At 41.4% G+C, this 19,558-nt stretch overlaps 1 protein-coding gene across 2 annotated transcripts; it reads left to right on the top strand.

The window, feature by feature from the left end:
* The first annotated feature begins 1,203 nt into the window (after positions 1–1,203).
* smurf1 (SMAD specific E3 ubiquitin protein ligase 1) lies at positions 1,204–17,872 on the top strand. Of its 2 annotated transcripts, none has more exons than XM_003443128.5 (18): positions 1,204–1,488; positions 8,962–9,000; positions 9,515–9,623; positions 11,257–11,390; positions 11,503–11,568; positions 11,703–11,778; positions 12,008–12,219; positions 12,310–12,394; positions 13,556–13,702; positions 13,908–14,142; positions 14,266–14,369; positions 14,533–14,647; positions 14,729–14,907; positions 15,030–15,167; positions 15,302–15,422; positions 15,598–15,799; positions 16,083–16,167; positions 16,261–17,872. In XM_003443128.5, the coding sequence occupies exons 1-18, from the start codon at positions 1,434–1,436 to the stop codon at positions 16,358–16,360; spliced, it is 2,202 nt and encodes a 733-aa protein (XP_003443176.1). In that variant the 5' UTR covers positions 1,204–1,433; the 3' UTR covers positions 16,361–17,872. The 2 variants fall into 2 exon arrangements, with proteins under 2 accessions (XP_003443176.1, XP_005468420.1); XM_005468363.4 differs by having other exon boundaries at positions 16,092–16,167; positions 16,261–16,360.
* Positions 17,873–19,558: the final 1,686 nt, after the last annotated feature.

The following is a 19,558-nucleotide window of genomic DNA, read 5'->3' as shown; positions in this document are numbered from 1 at the left end:
GTTGGTAGGCCAGCCACTCCTGGTAAGGTTCACCACTGTTACAAGTTCTTTTCCAATTCTGGTTAATGGCTCTCACTGTGGTTCACTGGAGTCCATAAAATCCAGAAGGGAGCAAATGCTTTTTAACAACAATGTAAGTGACGTTCCCCTGTAGCAGGGGGTGTCTCACACCTTAAGATACCCTCTTTTGGTCATATATTTCTAAACAGAAGCATCTTCTTACCTTAACTGCTTTGGCTGCTGGCCTGGCACACACAGACCATATCGATCGACTATGAGTTTGTTTGCTAACACACTTGGTGTTAGCTTGCTTGACGTGTTGAACACGAAAAAGAAAACTATGTGAAAATTGTGTTTAGTAATCCTGTTTAATCCATAGCTGTCACTTTTAAAAAAGCAAAAAAAATGCTTTTTACACCACCCCTTGAAGCTAATATCCCTGAACAAGGTGAGACAGCTTAGCTAACAAACCACCTAGCAGTATCGTTTCAGCAAAATTATTGAGTTTTGTTGAACTCAATAATTGTTGTTAAACGATTTTTAGCTAAATGTTGGCCCGTTCTGTGTGTTGTTCTATTTTTGTATTTTTTTAACAAAATGAATGCTGCTGTAAATTAAATGGCCCAGGTGTGTAGTTGACACTGACCAAATATGAAGCTGATCTGATCAAATCCCTAGGCGTTCGCAAAAGTATAACGCCTGGAAATGGCAAAATCGGCGCCAAAATCTCACATTCAATTCAAAATGGTGGACCTCCTGTTGGGTTTGCGTTGATGGGCCCAATTATTTTTTTCTTCGTCTTGGCATGTTACACGTGTGAGCCAAATTTCATTCATGTAGCTCAAACTATATGGTCATAGCACTTTATTTAACAACGCATAGGTGGCGCTCTAGAGCCATTTTGCACCGCCCATATGCGAAACTATTAAAATACCAAAAAATTTTTTTACCAGACCTGAAACGTGTGCAATATTTCTTTATTTTTTCTCTATTTTTTTGAATATGTTAAAGCCCTCAAAAAGCCACTTGTTTTGTCTGAATAATAATAAACGGAGCAATTCCAATAGGGTCTTCGTACTTTTAGTGCCCGGGCCCTAATTACTGAAGTAAAAACCAAAACAGAATGTCTAAAGACTTGAAAGAATCTGATCACCACGGGCACGCCCACGCTTCCCGGAGCGAGCACGTACTGTACAGACACTGAGAACAATACGTCAGTACGTGCTTGAGCCTGCCCGAAAATGTTCTCCCGTGTTGTCGGATTTCGAAGGAGCGCAAGACTTTGCGGTGAAATAATACATTTTTATCCGTGAGGAAACCAAAAGCAAACCGCATGTGTGGAAACTGAAGTTATTCGCAGTTCCATTACTTGGTGAAACTGTGATATTGGCTGGCTCGAACGGGAAGTTTGTGTGATCGTTTTTCCCGGAGTGATGTCGAATCCTGGGAGTCGGAGGAACGGGTCCAGCATCAAAATCCGACTGACAGGTAAAAGCGAGAGCGAAAGAAAGAGCTTACTGTGCACGTTTAAACCGGAACTCAGTGTTTGCTCGGTAACGTGTTGATTTTAGCAAACCTAACGAGACGACGCGAAGTGTCTTTGAGCCTCTCGAGTCTGCTGTTCGCCCAAACATCCGGTTTTTGTGTGGCAAACACCAGTCGAGTGCTAGCTCGTTAGCTTAGATGCTAAGTAAATTACCGAGAGGACAGCCAAGGAGCTGTTCACTGTCCTGTGAGTTTTGCAGCTGAGACAGGCGACTAGTCCACTGGTCTTGGTGAATGCCGACGCTTGAAAGCCACGTTCAAAAACTTTATCAACCACTAACAGTGGCTTCTTAGCCTGCTAGCTAATAGTAACATTGTGGTTAATGTTGACCGCTAGCGCTTGCTAGCTACACCCTTTTTTGGGGGTGCTGACCACCAGCCGAAACCTCCGCTTCAGCCGAATGCGGCGAGCTCTGTAACGCGGGGGGGAGAGCAAATGTCGAGCGGCAGCCTGTATGAAAATTGATCTCCCGCTAGATTTGACATCCTAGTCCGGATTACCAATGAGTATCGATTGGCATTTCGCTGCTGTGTCAGCTGTAGCTGCACAAATGTCGGACTCGTTGAACTTGTCCCCACTGAAGGAAGTGCAGCATGTTTGTTCTTCAGGGGTCATTAATTCAACCGAATTGAAATATTTTTTATTTTATTTTTCAGTTTGTGGGTCGGAGTCTGCCCTGTAGGTCATATAGAAGTTTCCTCCTCCGCTCCACATACAGTCACAGCTGGAACAAAGGTTCCTACTGTTGATAATGTAACCCCACTGGGCATCCAGGGGCCTCTATTCAAATGGAAATGACCCATCTGAGCCACTGAGCAGACGCCTTGTCCCTCTGAGTCAAAAATGAGCAATAACACACACTAAAATTTGCTTTCCGTCAGACTAAATATTTCTTTGTGTGGTTTTCATGGAGCATTGCAGCAGTGTACTGCAAAGGTATGATTGTGATGGATGTCTTTTAAAGCAAATGCCTGTCAGCACTGATGAGGTGAAGTGCTGGCTGAAAATGCTCCCCACATGCTGTTTACTTACTGACTATTCCTCTAAGAGTGGATTTCAAGAAATAAGGACGGGAATCAGACTAACAGATCCAGCACACTTCGTCACTTATCCCACTGTTTATACATTTCAGTTTGAGGTTATCTGCGCTTGACGTTATCACCGAGTCTCACTTAGCCACGTAGATCTGCAAAAGAACAGTTCACCACTTCTTTTGTTTGAAATAATAACAAAGGACTGATGTCACTCTTAACATTCAAGAGTGACACTGATGTCACTCTTGACATTCAAGAGTGACATCAGTGATCAAAATAGATTATATCATTGTATCTACTGTAAGCGGGTATTTTATATACTACTAAGATTGGTAGATTAACTGATAACAAATCATTTTAGTCAAAATCAGTTAAAACACTGCAGTCATCTGGGATTATAATAGATCGTGTCCTCTTATGGTAAAGTTTACTGTAAGCGACTCTGGTAAAATAAGCTCTACAGGAAGTATGTTATCATAAAGTGTTTCATCAGATGAGTTAAGACGAAAGCAAGCAAAGAAGGTATGTGTGTGTATACTAGTCAACCATTTTTCAACTTGTATGCAACCAGAGGTTATTGCCCCTGACTGTGCCCCGCCTCCACAGGTATGAGTGGAATTCTAATTGGGTAAGGAATGTGCAATGAGCCAATGGGAGTGCAATGCTGCCAGGCTGGCCAGCTCTGTTTAGTCTGCCAGAAAGAGTTGGTTGTCCCCCCCCCCTCTCAACATCAGTATATCTGAAAAGCATGCACGTGTGTTTGTGCAATAGGGACATAAGCATGTTTGACACTGGGTCAGATCTGAGAGACTTTGTTGTGTTTACAAGTGATTATTGTGTCTTCCTGTCTTCGTTATCTTTTTCTTAAGCTTAGGTATTGCTTTGAATAACATGGAAGAACAAAGGAAGTCAAATACTTAGTTTAGTTTTTTTTTCCTTTTCATTATTTTGAAACTTGTGTAATGCGGTATAGACATTAGTTTAGGAAGCAAAAGGATACTGGTTGAATTCCAGCCAGAGACACATGAATCCCTGGGGTTGCATTATGTTGGGCATCTGGCATAAAACTCTACCAAATCAACCTAGTGCATCCACTGCTTGTGAGAAGGGAACAGTCAGAAGTAGCTTCTGTATTGAAACCAATGTAACCAAATTATTTATGTCGTACACAGTGTTAAATATTTTGAAAAAAGCACCATATGTTTGATCATATGCTTATTTTGTGAGTTTTGATACCAAAAACTTGCAACTGTAGTAATATTTTTTTTTTTTAAAAACACACTACAGCTAGCTGTTTTTGTTTATCTCTGGTTTTTGAGCGTGTGAAACATAACATTTGAATGCAAAAATACGGTCAAGGCAAGATGCAGAACATAAGTAGGTCAAAAATAGTGGAGAAAAGGGTGTTTTTGTTTGTAAGTGAATGGCGTTTTATTGTGGAAAATGCCATGAAAGGAATTAAAGAATCAGTCATTCAGTAGGATAAAGTTAGTGGACGCAACACGTAGAGCAGGGCGATATGACCAAAAATATTTATCACGATATACATTTGAAAATTTGCGATAACGATATAACTGACGATATAATTGATACTAGACAAAATACTTTACAACTCCACAACTTTATTAGTGCAAAAAACCTCATCAATGTATTTTCACTTAAACAAGCAGCTATTTTTTATGTGCATTAAAGTTATATAAAAATTTAACAGTGCAAATGTAAATTCCTTGCTGACAGTTTAACCAAAAGGCATTTCCAGTGGAAATTGGCCGACACATCCTCAGCATAACCATGTATAATATCCACAAAACTTAAAAAGAGGTTATACACACACAATAAGGTAATATTATGTTGAAGCACAGTACGTATCACTCCGCGAGGCTCCTGCCTACGATAGCCGTAATGCTCTGACAATCCATCAAGCGGTGCAGCTTCGTAGCTTAGCAAAGTCATACTGAAACATCTGACAGATTTTCGAGCGCCGTGTACCACATAAAATCGTTTCGAGGTCAGTAAACACAACCAGAATTCATACATAAGGCACACGGGATTATAAGGGGCACTGTCGATTTTCAGAAAAATCAAAGGATTGATTTTAAGTGTGCCGTATTTTCCAAACAACACGGTAATAACGACGGCCCGCTAGCATGCGCTACCAAAAACAGTGCTTTGTTGTGTATCTGACAGACGAAAGCTAAACCAGTTCCACACCACTGAAGTTGCAGCATTTTTACAAACCAGTTCTGGTTCATCCGTTTCATTTAACGATCCACTTTCGCTCTTCTCATTCTGCGTCGCCGCCATGTGCATATGTAAACAAAGGCACTGCGCATGCGCGTTTTACCCATATTCTATCGCGATATTTCATTTTCCTATCGTTGCCCAAAATTACACCGGTATTACCGTGAACGGTATGATATAGCCCAGCCCTAGCAACACGTGCCGCTCAGGTTTTGGTGCCAGTCTGTCGGATTGAGCGCTTAACTTGCCCGAGCTGCAATACAGGGCAGCGTCGGGACAAGAGGTTACTTGAGAGGGAAGGGGTGAAGGAGCTGAAAAGAGGAGGACAGAAGGGTGAGGGAATGAGGAACAATCAAAGAAAAGGGGGGGGGGAAGCAGTGAAATAAAAATGAGAGTGAAAAGGTGTTTGTGTGATGGATACAACAGAGGAGAGAAGGGGGGAAGTCAGATTCATGCTTACTTAGGAAGCAGCATAAGCATTTCTAATCCCCTCACTTACTAAGCTTGCAGTATGTGCAGAAAAGCATGCAAAACAGGATGTAGAAACATGGATGAAGAGGTTAAAGAGCCTCGGTGTCCACTTATTCTTCATTACAGAACCATTGTCTATGTGTTTTTGCAAGCCCTTCTGTTGTCCTGCGTCTGTGTACTGCAGGCTACTTGTTATTAAGTAGGTGTGATATTTGCTCACATGTCCACCAACCGCTGCTTTGCCGAAAGAAGGAGGTCATACAGGAAATGACATCATCATAAGCTCACGAGTTGTTCTGCTTGTAAGGCTGCGGGCGCTTGCCGAGACAAGAAAGTATAGACCGCTCTAAGTTTGTCAGCATTCATCATGTTTTTTGACTCGAGCTGTGATCAAAGTGCAAAGCGATTGCACTACCTTGAAGCACTCGAGCCATTGATGGTGATTTAAGAAGCTTTAATTAGGCGCTGCAGTTGTGCGTTTCTGGTCATTATCTTAAGAATATCTGCTGTCAAAGAAGTGTAGAGCAAGTTTGCTAACGTCTGTAGGGGATCGTTGATTTTCTTGAAAGGGTGATGTGATTTTTATATTCCTTATGTAGCTGACTGACTGGTGCAAAAGAGGCTCACTTTTTCTTCACCTCTCTCAAACTGTTTCTGCTTGTTCCATCAAGATTGGATGAATAGAACCCCCGCCATCACTACCCCACTGACTGTCTAGCTTTTTCATACTTTTTTTTTTTTTTAAACAGAAAGGCAGTAAATGCAAATAAAAAGAAAGGGAAACGACACTGGGGAAAGAAACTGAGAACCAGCTGAGCTGTTAGGCTGTAAGCTCTGTGTGTTTTTTACCAGCCATGACCTTCGCAGAATGAGGAATTTCCTGAGATGCTGAGAAAGGTCCTGTCACACATTCAGGGCCACAGAAGAGCAAGTCAGAAAACACATTGTGGGAAGAATTGGTGAATAGCACAGCAGGGACAGCGACAGAGGCTTCCTTTACTTCCAGTCTGAAATAGGTGGCAGACTTTAGAAACTCGATTCCCTCCCTCTCCTCACACACTGCGTTTCTTTCATTACGTCTGTAGAAAAGATGAAGTCTCAGTGTGGAATGTGTGAGTCAGGAGGAGAGGATTGGAAGAGGTTGACAGGGAACAGGGAAGGATATCCTGAAGCCATTCTCCAATGGTTAATCACAGGAAATGGACTAGGCAACACCAGACACGTACGTGCCACTCTGGTCACCACATCCGAAACCACTGACTGCCTGACTAACTTCCTAGATAGCTGTCTGGGCCAAACCGAATCAAAAGGCAGTTTAGGTGTGTAGCAGATCAGTTAAGATCTAAGGTTGTTTTCCCCTGACGGTACCAGCAGTACTTACCTCTGAAATGTTCCCAGTGTCTCACCAGCATTGTTCAGTTAGCGTAGATTGGATGGAGGACTTTTGAGATTACCTTTATTATTATGCAGAATACTTTTTTTAATCAGTTTCTAAAGAATTAATTACACTGATCTAGTCCAATGCCTGGGGTAATAAATGAAAATATTGCTTTATCAGGTCAGCAGCATGAAGCTCAAAGATTAAATCTATTAATGGACACAAAACAAGAAAAGCACCAAATTTACATGTTGAGGAACGCAAATATTTGGTCATTTGGGTAAAAAAAAAAAAAAAAAAGAAGGGAAATAATTAAGGGATCATCAAAGTAGACTAAATGCAGAGTCAGCTTATTTCAACTTGCCATGAAAGGTAATTTAAAGTTGCGGTAGATGTGTAATGGAGGCCACAAAAATCCCTTAGATGTGTGGGATGACTCTCCTACCCACTTCAAGCACCCGTTGCTCCCCTGCCAAGCTCCATGCAGGTGATTGATTGGGTTACACATTCTAACTCAGATCTGATTTTGACCCCCCCAACCCAGCCCAATTCATTTTAATATGAAAATGAACAGCAGAGAAATGAAGCCACATTATTTTTCTAAGGTTCTGTCAGGCTGTCTTGTTTTTGGCTACAGAGCAGGCCGTTTATCTTAATTACTTGTCATGTCAAACAGTCTGAGCTGAAACTTTAGCAAAAAAACTCATAAATACTCTCTGGTGACATTTATGTTGATCCACAGTGGTGTGTATTTTTAATATTTAAAGAATAATCAAAAAATAAATAAATTGTGCTGACATCGCAGTCCAGCTCAAGAAATGTGCTGTTCACGTTAGATTTTGCATTTACTTCCTTAAAATATCGGTGTGACACTGAATCACCAGACTGACACTGATATTCTGCACTAACACAGGAGTAAATGTGCAAAATGACACCAACGGAAATCCTACTTTATCCACACATAACCTATATGTTGTCAATAACCCAGTACAGTGGCTTAACTGTGTGGTTTTTTTCTGCATTGACAGCAGTAGCTAGAGGCATTGTGACTGCTGTGTTTGCCTGCACGTAGTCACTTTCACTCAAGCTGTTAGTTGTAGCTGTTAGTTAGTGCAGCTTTAGTGATTTCCACTCTTCAGTGCCTTCCAAAGCAAACGATTACTGATTATGGCAGAAAGTGCTGTTTGTATATTTGTGCTGTTGCCCACGTAGTCATGACATAGAGTGTGTGGATTCTTCTTTTCCTAACAACTAAAGTTAAAAATGACTAAAACTAAGTTTAGATCTGTCGTCGTCTGTGTCAGCATGAGAAGCCAGAAATACTACAGTGTCTTCTGGACGCTGATGGTGACTAAATGAAGCTAGCCCAATACATTCTTCTTTTTTTAACCGTTAGAAATGTTAGAGCACCGGAAGAAGATGGTAATCTAATCTTAAGTATACTGACTGTTATGACACGTTGAAATAAGAGATCAAACATTAGGACAGTTAACTAAAAAAAGCCGAACTTTGAAGCTCCTTTTTAATGTACCGTGATCAGCTGATCTTTACAGATAAGTGTGTTGAACAGCAAACACAGAGCTCACATGCAGTCAAAACAAAAACCTTACTGTTTCTTTAAAAAGCAGAGCTCACAGGTATACACCCTACATTTTACTTACCAGCCCAAATAAAAACAATGCATATAAATTTGACAAAGGCCCGGTGTACTTGATTATCCGTGTTGATTACAGCTTACCTTTTGAATTGCATTGCATCAGCTGTGAAAACCAACATGCAGCTTGTTTGTGTTCTGCCGTGAAACAAACACTTGAGTGTATTTCTAAAAAAAAAAAGAAATAAATAGCTGTGAAGTTGTTGATCTCTTGTGTTTTCAGTGTTAGAGGAGAGCTAGCCTAGGGTGTCATATGCCAGCTGTCTAGGGAAACAAATAACCAGACTTTGTGTACACCCACGTACACGATAAACAATACTTTGCACACACTTACAAATTCTCAGAGTCTTGGTCAGATTGAGCTTTGCTCTCTGACTCTACAAAGATGGTGTGGGTATAGAAAGTGGTCTGCCGCTTTATCCGTGGGTGGTCTTTGAGCGTGTCTGTCTTTGTGCATTTTGCCTGACACTAGCCTGTACTTCTCTGTGAGTGTCATATCTACTTTCATGACCGTCCTCTGGTATTCATACATTTATCCTAACCCACATTCTTTCCCCTCAGATGGGTCCACTGTGTCAGCCTACGTGCTGTAATATTACATATATTTGTGTAATTTTTTTTCTCCTTTCTCTTGCAGTATTATGTGCCAAGAACCTCGCAAAGAAAGACTTCTTTCGTAAGTACTTTGATTGTGATCTTTTTCACATGCATATTTCTGGCATTATAAAGAGCCCGTGTGACATAGGAGCGACTGTGAAAACAGAGTGCCATTGATGTTGCTCATTTGCTGTTCTGAGGGATAACTGTTGACCTGTGGTAGCGCTGGAATACAACAATGACCCTGACTGTCACCCCACAATCAGGGGTTTGTTTAAGGCTGCAAAGCTTCTCCGAATGTGCCCAGTTTTGTTCTTGGTCAGAATTTGTTAAACGCTGCCTGGATTAGAGTCTTCATTTCCTGTCAGATTAGATGGTGAATCTCAAGTACTGTTAATAAGAATGGCAAACAAACTGAATTTCCTGTTTGTTTTTAAACTGCAGGCCAGAATTAGTCTAGATACAAGTACAACAACTCCATTTACGTTAAATGTTTTATCATGGAGATCATGTTATGAGAAGCACCTAAGCCACTTTGGATTTTGAGAGACTTTATGGGCAACAGATTTTTAATTACAAGTTTTTGTGTGCAGGTCTGCCAGATCCTTTTGCCAAAGTCGTGGTGGACGGATCAGGTCAATGCCACTCTACAGACACAGTAAAGAGCACACTGGACCCCAAATGGAATCAGCACTATGACCTGTGAGTCTCCTCCACAGCTCTAAAAACAAATCTACTTTAATTTTACAGTAAAGTAATTTCTGCTCAGGTATAGATATTTAAAATGAATGACAATAATTAGTTTAACATAGCTATCCATCCATTTTCTACCACTTGTCTGTGTTCAGGTCACGGAGGCAGCAGTCCTCTGTCGTGCTTTTTAAACAGAATAAAATGAAACAACAGTTTTTGACTTCTTATCTTATATCAGCACAGATGTGGTGGTGTTGTCTGAGTGGCGACACCTCTCATTCATGAAAAGACTGTAGCAGCTGCCTGTGCCTTATCACAGGGCATGAATAGAAGTGACTGTTTAAAGACATTACCGGCAGCACACAAAGCGATAAACGCACCAGGTATACTGGGGACTCAAACAGAGAGACCCAGACTTCCCTTGCCCTGGCCACCTCTTCCCAGTCATCACCAGGCGACACTGAGTTATTCCCAAGCCAGCAGGTTGGACCCAGCAAGTTCTGGGTCTAACCTGAGGCCCGGTCTCCAGGAGGCATCCTTTTCAGATGCCCGAACCATTTCTTTCAATGTGGAGGAGCAGTGGCTCTATTCTGAATCCCTCTCAAATGACTCAACTCCTCACCCTGTCTCTAAAGCCTGCATTATGCTCTGTTGGGGACACGGACTGCTGGAGACCCTACAGCCAAATATTCATTCCTGTTATACTTCTTTGAAGTACGCTGCTTTGATGGGATGCGTCATTGGTGGATTGTAATGTAAATTCTCTGCAGATGAATCTGTGCGGTTACAAAAAACAGGCAGGTACGTGGATGCCTGAGCCGACCCTCACACTGACTGTCTGATGATGAATTTGAAACTCACAGACACAGAAAGTATGAAATCTGTTTAAGTGAGAGCCTAGCCACCCTCGAAGGAAACTAATTTCTACTACTTGTGTCCGCCACCCCATTCTTTCGGTCACTACCGAGAGCTCATGACCATAGGTGAAGGTAGGGGCATAGGTCAACCAGTTAATCAACAGCTTCAGTTTTAAGCTCAGCTCTCTCTTCATCACCACAGATCAGTACAGTCTGCCCCCAATCCCTGCGTCAGTCTCACATCTCTGGCTCTCTTCCACAGCATGTCTTTTATCCTGTCTTCCTTCTCTCACCCCAACCGGTCGCAGCAGATGGCCGTCCCTACCTGAGCCTGGTTCTGTTGCAGGTTTCTCCCTGTGAAAAGGGAGTTTTTCCTTCCCACTGTTGCCAAAGTGCTTGCTCATAGGGGGTCATATGATTGTTGGGTTTTTCTCTGTATGTATTATTGTAGGGTCTACCTTGCAATTTAAAACGCCTTGAGGCGACTGTTGTAGTGATTTGGCGCGATATAAATAAAATTGAATTCAATTTAATTGAATTGAACTCGTGAAGACCTCAAGACACTTAAACTCCTCCACTTTTGGCAGCAACTCATCTATTCTTTATCATTTTTATTGATTGCCAGTTTCAGTTTTATGTAAATATAACAACTCATTAAAGATGCAGAAGATCTACAGATGTTGATTGTTTCATTCATTCGGATCTTTGACCTGTAAAATGGCTCTCCTTCATACAAAGCTGGATTAAAGAGACCTGTTGCATGTCACTTGTTTTGTTTTTTTTAGCTACATTGGTAAAACAGACTCCATCACCATCAGTATATGGAACCACAAGAAGATCCATAAACGACAGGGGGCAGGGTTTCTGGGGTGCATACGACTGCTTTCTAATGCCATCAGCAGGCTAAAAGACACAGGATGTAAGACCGTTGTCTTTATCTGCTGCTCTGATTTTAAATACACACATTTTCACACCATTTATTTAGTGCTGCTCTGTCAAGAATATAAAAATGTATTTGCTTCCTGTTTCAGACCAGCGTCTAGATCTATGTAAGCTGAACCCCTCTGACAGTGATGCAGTGCGGGGGCAGATTGTAGGTAAGGCTGGACAGTGATGGAGCGTATGTACAGATTAGTCATATTGTTGCTTTTCTTTCACTGTGTGCATGTTCTGCACTCCCCCCTCTAACACGGCGTCAACTCTCTGACCTGTCCGTCCTCCTTGTTTACAGTGAGCCTGCAAACACGAGACCGCATTGGCAGCGGAGGCCCTGTTGTGGACTGTAGAGGACTGTTAGAAAATGATGGGTGAGTGTCACCAGGTGTTAACCCTGCTAATATCACACACTAACTTTTAAATACAAGGCTGTTGTTTGGATCTCATGTGATGTTACACAACGACCTGTTTTAGGTCAGAGGATTATTTTAGTGCTGTTTGTTAAGTATTTGTCCCTCCTGCTGTCTTTGTTGCGCTGAGTTTTAAATAAAAAGCAGTTGACCCGTCATGTGATTCCAGTGTGTTTCTCTTTGTGTGTAGGCCTGTGTTTGAGGGATGTTTCAGTGAAGAACCGCTGCCCTACTCAGACTCCACCGGTGCCGCGGGAGGCGGGAACTGTCGGCTCGACTCTCCCAGTCAGGAGAGCCGTCTTCAGACCCAGCGAATCAGAGGGCAAGACTCCAGAGGTCATGGCCACACCCCTCAGAACAGACCACATGGACACCAACCGCCTGACCTGCCAGAGGGATACGGTCAGTGATGAACTCCTGTTGTGGCTATAGATATTTGTTTAACCTAAACCTCACAGTCCATTGAATGGTTTTCTTTTCTTGTTAAAACAGAGCAGCGAACAACAGTGCAGGGCCAGGTGTACTTCCTCCACACACAGACAGGCGTCAGCACCTGGCATGACCCCCGGATACCACGGTATGACTATGCTGCACTTCATTTAGTCCAAGCATAACTGGAAAAGAGGTGAAAGCCCACAAAGAGACTTAGCCATTGCATCTGCAGAGAGACTTAACTCTTAACCCTTAAACTACTCCACTCTCAGCGTTATACTCAGGATTGTATAAAATGTTTGGCTTAACAAGAAAAGCCTGTTTCTGTGAGTGAGTGACTGCATTCACATGTAGGTTTAGAAGTAATTTAAATATGTAAAAATAGGCCCTTTTCTTTGCATGTTAAGAGGGAGTTCTTCCTTCCTATTTTTGCTGAGTGCATGCTCATAGAGGACCATCAGATAGTTATATCCCAACCATAGTGATATGGTTGACTTGACAATACACTAAATTTAATATTTTAAGCATTTGATTTATACACTCAGGCTAGCATTTTAGGCCTTATCTACGTCTTATATCATACTTTATCTATGCGTTATACTTTGTGTAGATACATCTTGTTTTATGATCTCATAATTTGTGCTAATGGCTGACTGTGACAGTTTTACACCACTTACAATTCTTAATTAGTAAGATTTATGGATGGTTTTGACAGTACAAACTGCCCCCAGTCATAAAAATGTCAGCAATATTAATTACTGCTTACTATAAATCTGTCATAACAGACCATTACTTCTGACCCTATATGCTGACCTTAATCATAAACATGTCAAAATGAGTGTGTTTTAAAGTTTATGATTGAAGGGTTATGTAAAGAGTGCCAAAAAATGATGAAATTCAAGTGTTTTGTTTCACACTGAAGGAAAATGTACTGATCACAGTAAACATGTACAAGCATTTCTTCAACAAATGTTTTGGTTTTAATAAGGTTCTCAAAGTTTTCAGCCCAAAGAGGTTTCTTCAAATTTGTGACCCGACTCTAAATATACAGTTCGACCCTGTAATGAGCAGCGATATCTAAAATAAATGCACAAACACTTTGCTCCATTTGTCTTTAGAGCATGCCCAGTGTCTTTTTTTAGCTCTTATTTAGCAGCAGATAAATAAAATAACTCTTAGTAGCTTTTCATGGGCCTTTGGGGTCCAAGTTTAGTTCAGTATGAGGATTTCACTACCTAGTATGCATGCTCAGAACAGGTGGAAATGTGGTGCTCTGTCTCACTGTGTTTACGTGTTACTGGTGCAGGGATTTGGCCAGCGTGAGCTGTGAGGAACTCGGGCCTTTACCTGTAGGCTGGGAGGTCCGAAGCACTGTGTCTGGCCGGATCTACTTTGTGGACCACAACAACCGAACCACACAGTTCACAGACCCACGCCTACACAACATTATCAGGTAAAACATGGACCAATCTAATCTGCCACCGACCTACTAACGCTGCTGACTTGTGTGATGTACATAAACATGAGCTTATGGTAGATTTCACTGCTTATGCTGAATGGGAGGACTGTGTGTAATCCACTCTGCTCTCCAGAGTATCGTTCTTCCACAACTTCATATCTCTCTTCTGTTCTCCTCCTCTACTTCTTCCCACCTCCAGTCAGCAATCACAAGTGAAGGAATCTTCCCAGGCCCCCCAGATGGAAGTGGGGGGTGAGGAGGGGGGCGGTGGAGGAGTAAGTGGTGGCGGTGGAGGAGGAGGGGATGGAGATGTGGCAGCGCGATACGAGAGAGATTTGGTGCACAAGTTAAAGCTGCTCCGCCACGAGCTGTCGCTGCAGCAGCCTCAAGCGGGACACTGTCGCATAGAGGTGTCCCGAGAGGAGATCTTTGAGGTGAGTGCAGGTGGAAGCGGAGGAAACACAGAAGCACTGGCTGTGAATGTTAATTAACCGATTAACAAAGGAAAACTGATCTAAACCTGATACCCTGTAATTAAAGCTGTGTGCGTTATACAGGAGTCATACCGGCAGATAATGAAGATGAGGCCCAAAGACTTGAAGAAACGACTAATGGTGAAGTTCAGGGGAGAGGAAGGCCTCGATTACGGTGGAGTGGCCAGGTAATTTGCTTTTATCATGCCTGTTTTTGTTTATGTTTGTTTTTGTTTTTTGACAGGGAAAATGCTAACCAAGCCAACTGCTTAATAATCAAATGGAAACTCACCTTTTATTGGTGGATTAGTGCTACTTCATCTTTGTGATCATTGTGGTGTCTTTCTGCAGGGAGTGGTTGTACCTGCTGTGTCACGAGATGTTAAACCCCTATTACGGCCTGTTCCAGTACTCCACAGACAATATCTACACACTACAGATCAACCCAGACTCCTCCATCAATCCTGTGAGTACACACAATTAAACCCACATACTGAATAATACTAATAAGTCCAGACTCTGTGTCTCACACTGTCTTTCTTTTAAGGACCACCTGTCATATTTCCACTTTGTTGGTCGTGTGATGGGCCTGGCAGTTTTTCACGGTCACTACATCAACGGGAGCTTCACGTTGCCCTTTTACAAACAGCTGCTGGGCAAACCCATCCAACTCAACGACCTGGAGACCACCGACCCCGAGTTGCACAAGAGCCTCGTCTGGATATTGTGAGCAAAAGCACCAATAAACAATCCTCTCAGCCTGGCACAGGCAGACTGCTTAGTTTGTATCCTGCGTGCTTGTGTACATAGTTTCCGTTTCAGCTTTTACTTTGATGTTTTCTGTGCAGGGAGAATGACATCACTTCAGTACTCGATCACACGTTCTGCGTAGAGCACAATGCCTTTGGGAAGTTCTCACAACATGAACTCAAGCCTAATGGCCGTAATATCCCCGTCACTGAGGAGAACAAGAAGGAATATGTAAGGTAAATAACCCACAGTAGCCCTCTAAACTCTCTGTCGGATACAGAGTGTAAACGTTACTTGCAGACATCTGCCAGACGTATACTTATTTGACCTGTGTTTTGCTGAATTTTTTATTTTATTTGATTCATTTCAGACTTTATGTGAACTGGAGGTTTATGCGTGGAATTGAAGCCCAGTTTCTGGCTCTGCAGAAGGGGTTCAGTGAGCTCATCCCACAGCACCTCCTCAAACCCTTCGACCATAAAGAACTTGAGGTACGCGTTTGATACGTCAACGATATACTAGTACTTATTAAATATTTATATGACTTTTACCATATCTGCATGTTGGATTGGTAGTTTTGATTCATTTTCTTCTTCTAATCTATTATCTAATTCATTATATCCATCTCAAACCCCTACCCACCACCCCGTCTCTAAATCTCTTCAGTTGATCATTGGTGGACTAGGAAAAATAGACCTTGCAGACTGGAAGACTAACACCCGTCTGAAACACTGCACAAGTGAAAGCAATGTGGTGCGGTGGTTCTGGCAAGCAGTGGAGGCTTTCAGTGAGGAGAGGAGAGGACGCCTCCTGCAGTTTGTCACAGGCTCCACCAGGGTCCCCCTACAGGGATTCAAAGCGCTGCAGGGTGGGTCATGCACTGGTTCAAACACAACATACACCTTTTGGTTACACTTTGCTTATGCTATTCATTTGATGGTAACATTTAGTTCAGTTTTTCAACACATAACTCATATACAAGGCCTTTAAATGCAAACATTTTAACCCAAATTAGAACAATATTAGCTTCATGTGAGAACGGTTAGATGCAGGTTTCAATCTGAAACCCATTAAAAAGTGTTGAGAGCTTTTTCTATTTAAAGTCTTTTCTGTGTACCAGAGCAGTGATAACTAGAATGTATGTGTGTAAGGCTCTACAGGTTCTGCAGGACCAAGACTCTTCACCATCCACTTGATAGATGCTAACACAGAAAACTTGCCCAAGGCTCACACGTGGTAAGAACCAGTTCCTCTTAGTGTGTACGTATTTGGGGTTTTTTGTTTTGTTTTGTTTTTTAGGTAAGTAATTCACTCTTTTTCTGCCTCCAGTTTCAACAGGATAGACATCCCTCCCTATGAGTCTTACGAGAAGCTTTACGAGAAACTGCTGACTGCTGTGGAGGAGACCTGCGGCTTTGCTGTGGAGTGATGAATCCGCGCACACTTGGCCCTTGCACGTGCACACGGACTATGTGACATTTTACATATATGCACACACACACAAACCGAATATCAAGTATACACCAAGTATACAGAGCAGCCAAGCATCACAAGAACACACTCACTCTCCTGCCACCCCTTCACCTCCCGAACCTGTTGGAGGTTAAAGGAGGAAGCACAGCAGGAGGAGAAAAAAAACAAAAGACCAAAAAAAAAAGGACTAAAATTTTTTCAAATGTTTTGAAGAAGCATTTTTATCCTTCAGTTTTAACAAGCTATGATGTCATCCTTCAGAATGTTTAACCACCACAGCAAAGTCTCGGGACGGAATCAGCCAATCGCATACGAGGCCGGGAACATAGAAATCAGATTTGTGAAGAAGACGACAAAACAAAAAAAGAAAAAAAAGACAGAGCCTGTTTGTCTTTCTGCCTGACGAGTCGATTGATTGACTAGTATTCACGCTTCGTGTTTAACCACTGTCGTGTCTCAGAATGAGCGCATGTATGTACACGTGTTTGTCTGGGTGTGTGTGCATGTGAGCGAGTGCAGATCCATGTGTCTGCGTGTTTTTGTGTTTGTGTCAGGCATGACACTCGGTTACGCTGTAAAAATGATCAAATGAGCCTGCTCCTCTTTTTTTTTTTTTTTTTTAATCTTAATTCCTTTGTTTGTATCTGCGACCACTCTGATCCACTCTATTTTATTATTTATTACTAAGTGATTACTGACCAAGCTGCTATATGCTCTGCGTGGAGCCCACACTAATGTCCTCATCACCCCCTCCCCCATAGTTGAAGGGTCAATTCACATGCAAGTAACCCACAAAGTGGGTTTTATTGAATTTTGTTACATTTTTTTAACATTCGTATTACTGCAGAGAAATACTCCTTGTCATTGTATGAAACCTGCTACTGTTTTTGGTGTTTTAAATGCCCTGTTACATCTGTTAAAAATGAAATCAAAGTGGCTTTCCCAAGCCTTGATTTAAAAAAATTCTAACTCTACTGATGTTATGGAGAGGTCATCTGGATTTGTTTTTTGTTTTTTTTAAACCGAGGATTGAAAGAACATGTTTCTGAAATTCTGTATAGTTACATCTCCTAAGCCTTTTATACAAGTTTTAGCCCTCATTTTACCTGCTTTTTTTTTTTTGTGGCCCTGATTTTTTTTTTTTTTTTTTTCCCCCCCACCCCCATTTCTCTCCATAGCCTGAATGTTGGCAAGAAGTCATCTTCAAGACCACCATGAATGAGTTTCTTAACAGTCATTAATGCTCCAAATTGAAAGAAATCAGAAGCTTAGAAGTTGAGCAAGCAACATAGAAAGTTATGTTTTAAATTGAAGACTGTTAATAAGCAGGACCATTTAAGTCTGTATTATCAAGGGTATGAGTTCACTGTGTAATGGATGCAGAAGTATTGTAACTTACTATGTACTAAACATTTATGAAAAATGCGTTGTAAATAAGATTATATTAAAAGAAATTACATTGAAAATACATTGCTTGTGTCTTGTGTCTCTATGTCGACACTTATGGGTCTATTTAAACCAAACACATTTATTATATGTATTTTTAAGCAGGTTTCCATCACTTCAAACATTAACATGAATCAGGTCATGTAGGCAAAAGACCCCTGCTTTGTTCTTGGACTTTGCACGAATCACACAAATCGATTCAAAATGATTAATATTTGCAGTAAAGTTTAAGTATTTGGACATTTTTGCCTCTGTACACTACCACAGTGGATTTTAAAGGAGCTGTGATTGAAGAGCACGCTTTCAGCTTTAGTTCAACGGGTTTAACAAAAGCGTTGCGTTAACTGTTTAGGAATTCGGGCCATTTTTATACATAGTGCCCCCATTTACAGAGACTCTAAAGTAATTGGGCAAATGACTGACAAACAGTTTTACAGTCTGGTGAGGCCTGTTCCCTTGGTATTCCATAACAGCTGAAGAACAGAAAGTATCAGGAGTTTATTCCAAGTGTTGGGTTTTGTAGCTGTTTACTGGATTTGTCAAAATGAGAGCCAAACAAATGTTGATGTAAATGAGGGAGACCTTCATTAGACTGCAAAAATAAAACAAACAGCAGGGAGAGAGAGAGAGAGCACGAAACCTGTAGGAGTGCCCAAATCAACCATCTGGTTCATTTGTAAAAGACGGAACGTACTGTCCTGCTCAACAACACCGAAGGTAACTCCCAAGGTTAAGAAAAGCAACTTACCTCTTCCAGGGTGTTCTTGAAATCTAACAAAGTCGAGAACACCCTGTAAGAGGTAGGCATATCTTTATCAAAGTCTACAATCAAGAAACACCTTCATGAATTAAAGTTTAAAACAAGGTGCAAACTGTTGGTTACACCCATGAATAAGACCAGATTAGACTTTGCAAGAAAACATCTAAAAGAGCCTTCTCTGGAAAATAACAAAATAAATAAGTTCTATGGACAGATGAAACCCAGATGAACTTTTACCGGAACGATGCAAAAAGTCTGGACATGAAAAGAAACAGTTCATGATGTGAAACATACCACATCATCTGTCAAACGTGGTGCATGTATGGCTGCCATACAGTGTTTATTGAAGATGTGACAGCTGATAGAATAAGCAGGATGAATTGTGAAGTGTACAGGGCTATGCTGTCTGCTCAGATTCAGCTAAATCCTGCAAGATGGAGCTTCGCATTGCAAATGGATAATGACCCAAAGCAAACTGTAAAAACAACCCAAGAGACAAAGGAATTGGAGATTCTTCAGTGGCTGAGTCAGTCATCTGAAACAGAGTATTTAGTGCAGTCTGTGGGATGACTTGGACAGACACTGAACTGTTTATTTATGATTATTTAATTCATTTATTTAATTCACCATTGCAATAGAATCCTATAAATGTTAGGAAAACATGAAAAGCATAGCTGGTTTCCTTTAAGATAGCGTATAGAGTTACAGATCATTTAAAAATACAGATTTGATAGTTACATATGATTTTCATATTCAAAGTCATTTTAAATATATTATTTTGATCTGTTGTTTGAGTATTCTTTTCCTTCATCCTAACTATGGAGGGAGAGAGAGAGAGAGAGAGAGAGCTAATAGTTTAAAGTTTTTCTGCTTCTTGTTTAGGGAGCCCTACATATAAATACAATACCCCAGGCAGAAGATAACTTGTATTTCACGACAGAATGGGTA

Source organism: Oreochromis niloticus, linkage group LG4, assembly GCF_001858045.2.
Source record: "Oreochromis niloticus isolate F11D_XX linkage group LG4, O_niloticus_UMD_NMBU, whole genome shotgun sequence".
NCBI lineage: Eukaryota > Metazoa > Chordata > Actinopteri > Cichliformes > Cichlidae > Oreochromis > Oreochromis niloticus.
This window is presented reverse-complemented; position numbering and strand designations above follow the sequence as displayed.

Excerpts from the sequence above, each read along its gene's own strand:
- smurf1 (XM_003443128.5), top strand. The coding sequence starts at position 1,434 with ATGTCGAATCCTGGGAGTCGGAGGAACGGGTCCAGCATCAAAATCCGA. Across the intron at positions 1,489-8,961 it reads CATCAAAATCCGACTGACAG|TATTATGTGCCAAGAACCTC; the intron begins GTAAAAGCGAGA and ends TTTCTCTTGCAG. Across the intron at positions 15,168-15,301 it reads AACAAGAAGGAATATGTAAG|ACTTTATGTGAACTGGAGGT; the intron begins GTAAATAACCCA and ends GATTCATTTCAG.